The sequence below is a fragment of the Arachis ipaensis genome, chromosome B6 (genome assembly GCF_059453495.1).
Source record: "Arachis ipaensis isolate K30076 ecotype BB chromosome B6, ASM5945349v1, whole genome shotgun sequence".
Lineage (NCBI taxonomy): Eukaryota > Viridiplantae > Streptophyta > Magnoliopsida > Fabales > Fabaceae > Arachis > Arachis ipaensis.
In genome coordinates this window covers 74,826,353-74,834,862 of record NC_142441.1, presented here as the reverse complement: position 1 = coordinate 74,834,862, position 8,510 = coordinate 74,826,353, and the positions used below count along the sequence as shown (strand labels likewise).

The following is an 8,510-nucleotide window of genomic DNA, read 5'->3' as shown; positions in this document are numbered from 1 at the left end:
TGCAAAAGCTATGGGCGATGACAACAAAGGGATGGCTAGAAGTCACCACCAAAAGGTTGTATTGTTATTTGATTCCATATGCTTGGAAATGCTCAAAGTGGAAGTCTGAATGTATCACTGATTATTAGTTACTCTTTAGTTTACATCACTAAGATTTAATGTTCGTTTTTTCCCGCCTTTGTCATATGTGTGTTGTTTCAAGTTACCTGCTGCATTTTCACCTTGCTTACTTGTATGCTTGTCCTTTAAGTCAAATAAAAAAAGATGTTATGAAAGACCAGAGTGATGTTTAATTTGTGGAGTAAGTTCTTAAGCTTGTGGTGTAGTAATTATTTAGCTAAATTGGTTCACCAACAAGGTAAGAAGGCAACTATCTGTCCTGAATCATATGCTTGAAACACACCCCATAAGACTAGCTAAATAACAAGATCCTAATAAGAAAAAGGGAAAGAAGAATGAAAGTTGAGAAATAAAGAAAAAGAATAAGAAATAAGGCTAGGCACCAAGGGTTGAATCTTGGGGCATGTGTCTGTGGTGCTCCTGTGTAAAGGATATGCTTGGATGAATAAGCCCTCAGGGGTGCCTTATCACTTGGTAACTTGGGTTAACTAACCCGGGATTATCAGTTGAAAGTCCACTATCAAGAGTAACCTTTGCTACAGAACACTTAATAACCCAAAGAGGTGCTGGACACCAAGGTCTCAAGTAAGAAAATAACAAATCATGTACCTGTGATGTGTATGTATGAGGGAAAGAGACTTGAGGGAGTAAGTCCTTAGGGGTGTGTTAACACCCAGCACCTTAGACCAACTGGTTCGGGAGTGCTGGCTGAAAGCTTATCTTAAAGAGTCGCCCTCTCACAAAGCACCTAGTCTAAGAACACAATTAAACCTTGAAAAGACTAAGGGATCAATGCATAAAAGTCTCATAGGGTACAATCAAGTAAGTATTCCAGGGCATGATAAAGGTCTGAAAGCCAGTAAAGGAATGAACCTAAGTTGCTATGCATGAAACCCCATAAAACCAAGGATATGACTTCCACAATAATGACTCATTTCTCTTGTCATTTCATTCATCATTCTCATGTTTCAGTACTTGCTTAGGGACAAGCAAGCTTTAAGTTTGGTGTTGTGATGCCAGGGCATTTTGGCCAGTTTCACTGACCTTTTCTTTACTATTTTAGGGTACTTTCATGCATTTTCTTAGTTAATAAGCAAGTTTTGGGTAGATAATCACTTACATCTTGATTCAAGCAAACATTGTGAATTTTATATGATTTTATGAGAATTATGCATGAATTGAATGATAAAATGGATGATGCATGATCTTATGAGTTAGAACCTAGCTTTGATGCACTTTACTTGCTTGATTTCAGGACAAAGGAAGCAAGGAAGATGCCACATTAATAGCCACGTTAGTCTAACTAACGTGACCAGTAACGTGGAATGGGAGCTAGCTTGCAATGTTAATAAGAAAAGTGATCGCCAATAACGCCTTCGTGAGCCATCATAGCCCACGTTAGTTGCCACGTTAACTACATTAACGTGGAAGCTAACGTGGAGGAGAAGTAAACCTCCAACGTTAGTGGTAAAAGTGAATACCACTAACGTTGGAAAAAGGGGCACACTTAGCCACGTTAAGAGTCACATTAATTACATTAACGTGAACTCTAACGTGGAAGGAACAAAGAAGTGCCAACGTTAGTGACAATCACCTTTGTCACTAACGTTGGACCAAGCCACTATTAGCCACGTTAGCTTCCACGTTAATGTCACGTTAGTTGCCACGTTAATTACATTAACGTGGAAGCTAACATGGGGGAAAGAAATGATGAGCCAACGTTAGTGACACTCACCTTTGTCACTAACGTTGGAGATGGCAATCACCACCACGTTAATACAATTAACGTGAGGCACTAACGTGAGAAGGGGCGTTTGGAGCGTTGGTGACAAAGGTAAGTGTCACTAACACTCTCGAAGCTGAGGCATGCCCACGTTAAGGGTCACGTTAGATACACTAACGTGGACTCTAACGTAGGGAGGAAGGGCAACAAGCAAACGTTATTGGAAAAGGTGAATGCCAATAACATTTGCGAAGGACCAAGAGGCAACGTTAGTGATCATGTTAGTGCCACTAGCGTGGAAGTTAACGTGGACCATCTTGGGTTAGGAACGTTAGTGAAAAAGGTGATCGTCACTAACGTTCTCGAACCCACAATTTCACTTAACGTTAACACCACTAACGTCCTAACTAACGTCCATGCCTAACTCACACTTTCTCTGCAAGCAAAGTTGAGCCCACTGAAGACTGCAACTGCTTCAACTAAAGATCCAAAGGCCCATATCCAAGACTTGAAGAGCCAACTAGAAGATCAGAAGAGTAGTATATATAGGAGTAGTTTTGAACTAGTAAGGGAGCTTTTGGGGGCATTGGGAGAACTACTCTCTGCATAATTTTACTTTCTCTGCAACTTCTAGTTTTACTTTTAAATGTATTTTCCATCTTTGCTTTCCATTTCTAGAGCTATGAACAACTAAACCCCTTTCATTGGGTTAGGGAGCTCTGTTGTAATTTGATGAATCAATAATAGTTTTTATTATTCTTCTTCTTTCTTTTCTCTAAATTTTACTAGAATGCTTTCAATCTTCATCCAATTGGGTAGTTGTCTTAGAAAAGAAGCTATTTATACTTGGATCTCTTTGGAATCTTGGAAGAGGAATGAAGAGATCATGCTAAAAATGCTTTCTCATGTTGGACCAAATTGGGGTTTGGATGGATATAGTGACATATAATTCTCCCAATACTTTGATGATTTGGAAATACATGTGGTATAATCAGTGACCATACTTCATCTCTTCTCATGAGCAATTAGACCAAGGAATTGGGTATTGATAAATATTTGAGAGATTGAATTACCAAGGAATTGGAATTTAATCACTTAAGATTGCCAAGGAGATCAATGAATGCATTAATTGAGGAAGAGATGAAAATGAACTTGATCCGGAGAATATAGCATCTCCTGAGCCCAATGAACTCCCCATTTCTGATCTTACCCATTCTCTTTACTTTCTGCCATTTACTTTTATGTTCATCTTCCCTATTCCCCATTTAAGATTCTGCAATTTACTTTCCGTCATTTACATTCTGTTCATTATTTCCAGCAATTACATTTTCTGCCATTTACTTTTCTGCCATTTAATTTCCTGAAATTCTCAAATCAAATTCTGCTTAGCTCAACTAGAACATTCCTCTGATTAAAGTTGCTTGACCAATCAATCTCTATGGGATTCGACCTCACTGTATTGTGAGTTTTTACTTGACGATAATTTGGTATACTTGCCGAGGGAAAATTGTTGAGAGACAAGTTTCCGTGCATCAGTAGCCGAACCCAGAGAGGAGGAGAAGGACGTAAATCCTAGTGAGGAAGACCTCCTGGGACGTTCACTGACCAATAAGGAGTTTCCCTTTGAGGAACCAAAGGAATCTGAGGCTCAACTAGGAACCAAAGGAAAAGATATTATTTTTGATTTTTTTGAATTAATGAAGAAAGAGAAAAACAACAAAATGACACATGACATAAAAATTTAAGATCAAAACAAATAATGCATGCAAGAACACTTTGAATGTCAAGATGAACACCAAGAACACTTTGAAGTTCATGATGAGCATCAAGAACATATTTTTGAAAATTTTTAAGAAAAGAAACACATGCAAGACACCAAACATAGAAATTTTTAATGTTTAGACACAATGAATTCGAAAATGCACAAGAAAAACATGAAAATTTAAAGATCAAACAAGGAAAATCATCAAGAACAACTTGAAGATCAATGAAGAACACAATGCATATATTTTTGAAAATTAAAGAAAAATTAAAACATGCAATTGACACCAAACCTAAAATTTGACACTAGACTCAAACAAGAAACACAAAATTTTTTGGTTTTTATGATTTTATTAAATTTTTTTTTGTATTTTTTTTTGAAATTAAAAATAAAAAGCTTAAACATAAAATAAAATTACCTAATCTAAGAAACAAGATGAACCCTCATTTGTCCAAACTCGAACAATCCCCAGCAACGGCGCCAAAAACTTGGTGCATGGAATTGTGATCACACTTTTCACAACTCCGCACAACTAACCAGCAAGTGCACTGGGTTGTCCAAGTAATACCTTACGTGAGTAAGGGTCGATCCCACAAAGATTGTCAGCTTGAAGCAAGCTATGGTCATCTTGTAAATCTTAGTCAGGCAGATTCAAATGATTATGAGGTTTTGATAATTAAAAGATAAATAAAACGTAAAATAAAATAAAGATACTTATGTAATTCTTCAGATAAGCATTTGGAGATGCTTTGTTGCTTCTGAACCTCTGCTTTCCTATTGTCTTCTTCCAATCATGCGTGCTTCCTTCCTTGGCAAGCTGTATGATCCTCTCAGATGAAAAATACCAGGTACGGTTTCTGCACGGCTAATCAACTATCGGATTTCTCGTCTTGGATGAAAAATACCAGGTACAGCTATCGCACGGCTAATCATCTGTTAGTTCTCACTAGCGTCGGAATAGGATCTCTCTATCCTTTTGCACACTGTCACTGCGCCCAACATTCACAAGTTTGAAGCTCATCATAGTCATCCCTTCCCAGATCCTACTCGAAATACCACAGACAAGGTTTAGACTTTCCGGATCTCAGGAATGCTGCCAATTGGTCCTAGCCTATACTACGAAGGTTCTAATCTCACAGATTCGGGTGCTCTGTTGTCAGGAGAGGCAATGCAAATCATGGATTAGAGACCCAAGAGATTATACTCTGGCTGTCGTCCAATGACTACGTTGAACATCATGTAGACCACTTGTGGTTGTCAGGCACGCGGATCTTGGCTAAGCGAGTAACGAAGATAGTAGGTGATTGTCACGGGTCACCCCATCATTCTGACTTAAATGAATTAAGTATGAGAGTATATCTTGGAGAAGAAGTAAGCGTGAATTCAAAGATAAACAATAGTACTTGCATTAACTCATGAAGAACAGCAGTGCTCCGGACCTTAATCTGTGAGGTGTAGAAACTCCACCGTTGAAAATACATAAGAGAAAAAGGTCTAGGCATGGCCGTGAGGCCAACCTCCAATATCTAAGGACTAAACGTCCAGAGATTCCAAGATGTGAATCCAATAGTAAAAAGTGATATTTATACTAACTAGTTACTAGGGATTACAGAAATTAAGTAACTAAGTGCAGATAGTGCAGAAATCCACTCCCGGGGCCCACTTGGTGCGTGCTAGGGATGAGCATTGAAGCTTTAACGTGCATAGGCCATTCTTGGACTAAAACGCCAGCTTTGGTGCCAATTTGGGCGTTTAACTCCAGTTTTGGTGCCAGTTCCGGCGTTTTACGCCAGAAAAGGGTCTCTGGCTGGCGTTTAACGCCAGTTTGGGCCATCAAATCTCGAGAAAAGTATGGACTATTATATATTGCTGGAAAGCCCAAGATTTCTACTTTCCAACGCAATTTAGAGCGTGCCAATTGAGCTTCTGTAGCTCTAGAAAATCTGCTTCAAGTTCAGGAGGGTCAGAATCCAACAGCATCTGCAGTCCTTTCTCAACCTCTGAATCAGACTTTTGCTCAGGTCCCTCAATTTCTGCCAGAAAATACCTGAAATTACAGAAAAACACACAAACTCATAGTAAAGTCCAGAAATGTTATTTTTGCATAAAAACTAATAAAAATATAATGAAAAGTAACTAAAACATACTAAAAACTATGTAAAAACAATGCCAAAAAGTGTATAAATTATCCACTCATCATCCATCAGCACACCTCATAAAGAGGTATGGTTCGTCCCATATGAAATGCTTGGCATCATTGACGAGCTTCCTTCTTAAGTGCTTGTTGATGTTGGTAGGGAGCTCTCCAATGGCCTTGAAATTGGCTATGTCTGCGAACCACGGAGCCTCTTGAAGCATCATCAATTGCTCATCTGGGAAGTTCTCATTTACACCAGGGCTGTGAGCTTCATTGTCCATATGTGGGATCCTTGATAGGTGGTTTGCCACCTTATTTTCTGCTCCACTTCTATCCTTGATTTCAATATTGAACTCTTGGAGTAATAGGATCCATCTGATCAGTCTGGACTTGGATTCTTGTTTGGTTAATAAGTATTTGAGTGCTGCATGGTTAGTAAACACAACTACTTTAGAACCAATAAGGTAAGATCTGAATTTTTCAAAAGAAAAGACTATAGCAAGGAGTTCTTTTTCTGTAGTAGTATAGTTCCTTTGGGCTTCATTAAATACTTTGATGGCGTAATATATAAAATGCACTAGCTTGTCTCTTCTCTGTCCTAATACAGCTCCAATGGCAAAACCTGATGCATCACACATCAATTCAAAAGGCAATTCCTAGCTTGGTAGTGCTATAATAGGTGCAGAAGAGATCTTACTTTTGAGCTCCTCAAAAGCTTGCATGCATTCTCCATCAAATATGAAAGGTACATTAGAGACAAGCAAGTAACTTAATGGTTTAGCAATTTTTGAGAAGTCTCTAATGAACCTTCTATAGAAGCCAGCATGTCACAAGAAGCACCTAACTTCTTTGACATTGCAAGGTGGAGGTAATTTTTCAATCACTTCCACCTTGGCTCTATCTGCCTCTATGCCTTTCTTAGAGATTTTGTGGCTAAGAACTACCTCTTCAGTAACTAAAGGTAGTTTTTTGGTATCTCTTGAGCACCAAGGCAAGATGGTGTTAGCAATTTGGAAAGGAGTCACCAAACACTGAAAAATCATCCATGAAAACCTCAATAAATTTCTCAATCATATCTAAAAAAATGGACAGCATGCACCTTTGGAATGTGGCAGGTGCATTGCACAAACCAAAAGGCATACTTCTATATGCAAAAACACCATAAGGACAAGTGAAAGATGTTTTTTGTTGGTCCTTGGGATCCACTACAATCTCGTTGTAGGTTGAATATCCATCCAAGAAACAATAGTATTCATGCCCAGGAAGCCTCTCTAACATTTGACCCATGAAGGGTAGAGTGAAATAATCCTTCCTTGTGGCTTCATTGAGTTTTCTGTAGTCTATACACATGCGCTATCCAGTCACCGTTCTTGTTCGTATTAGCTTATTCCTTTCATTTGGCATAACTCTGATTCCCCCTTTCTTGGGAACCACTTGAATAGGGCTCATTCAAGGACTATCTGAGATGGGGTAAATCACCCTTGCTTTCCATAGCTTTAGCACTTCCTTTTGCACCACTTTCTTCATTGATGGGTTCAGTCTTCTTTGTGGCTAGATTGATGGCTTGGCATCCTCCTCAAGAAGAATTTTGTGCATTCACATTGAAGGGCTTATTCCGTTTAAATCAGAGAGTGTCCACCCAATGGCATTCTTGTGTTGTTTCAGCACCTTAATGAGCTCCTCCTTTTGTTCCTTACTTAGGGTTAAGTTGATAATTACTGGATAAGTGTCATTGCTCCCCAAGTAAGCATATTTCAAGCTTGGAGGCAGAGTCTTTAATTCCAGCTTGGGTGCTTCTACTTTCTCCTTTCTTACCTTGTCTAACATGATTGAACTGTCCATGCTTTCTTGTTATAATTCACTACATGATGCTTATTGCTCTTGCTCCATTGCATCTTCAAGTTTGTCTTCTTTTAGAACTCCCTGGTACAGTGTCTCTATTGTGTCTATCATCATACACTCTCCAATGGACTCCTTTGGGTTACTCATAGCAATGAACACATTGAATACCATCTTTTCTTCATGAGGCCTGAGGACTAATTCTCCTTTTTGTACATCAATTATAGCTCCAGCTGTTGCCAAAAATGGCCTCCCTAGTATGAAGGATATATTGGCCTCTTCTTCCATGTCAAGCACTACAAAATCTACTAGGAAGATGAAGTCACCCACCTTAAATAACAAGTCCTCCACTACTCCATGGGGAAACTTGAATGTTCTGTCTGCTAGTTGAAGTGCCATTCTTGTAAGGTTGGCCTCTTCAATTCTTATTGTCTTCATCATGGCCAAGGACATAAGGTTGATGCTAGCACCCAGATCACACAATGCTTTCTCAATTCTAATGTCCCCTATGATGCATAGGATTTGAAAGCTTCTAGGATCCTTCATCTTTTGGGAAAACTTTTTCTGTATAATAGCACTGCATTGCTCTGTGAGCACTACGGTTTCCTTTTCTCCCCAGTTCCTTTTCTTGGTCATGAGCTCCTTTAGGAACTTGCCATAGAGTGGCATTCGCTCTAATGGTGGCTATGGTGCTTTTAGTACATAGGGCTTTAAGACCTCCTTGGGTGGGGTAGGAGTATGTATCTCTTCTTCCTCTTTGATTTCTGAGTTCTTGTCAGCCTCTTCTTCTTGTAAGGTATGGCTTGAAGACGCATTCTTCTCTACCTTCCCACTTTTTAACGTGACGGCCTTGCATTTCCCCTTGGATTGGTCATGGTATCTGGTAGCACGAATCCCCACACCTTTGCACTATTATACCAGCAAGTGCA

General features: G+C 39.2%; 2 protein-coding genes across 2 annotated transcripts; both read right to left on the bottom strand.

Annotated features, from left to right (window-relative positions):
- Window positions 1-5,801: 5,801 nt before the first annotated feature.
- On the bottom strand, window positions 5,802-7,092 carry LOC148561379 (uncharacterized). Its single transcript, XM_088490750.1, has 2 exons — window positions 6,842-7,092; window positions 5,802-6,213 (listed from the first exon to the last, which is right to left on the bottom strand). The coding sequence occupies exons 1-2, from the start codon at window positions 7,090-7,092 to the stop codon at window positions 5,802-5,804; spliced, it is 663 nt and encodes a 220-aa protein (XP_088346876.1).
- Window positions 7,093-7,614: 522 nt separating this feature from the next.
- LOC107646940 (uncharacterized) lies at window positions 7,615-8,250 on the bottom strand. The gene has a single exon (XM_016351082.1). The coding sequence runs from the start codon at window positions 8,248-8,250 to the stop codon at window positions 7,615-7,617; it is 636 nt and encodes a 211-aa protein (XP_016206568.1).
- Between the last annotated feature and the right edge of the window lie 260 nt (window positions 8,251-8,510).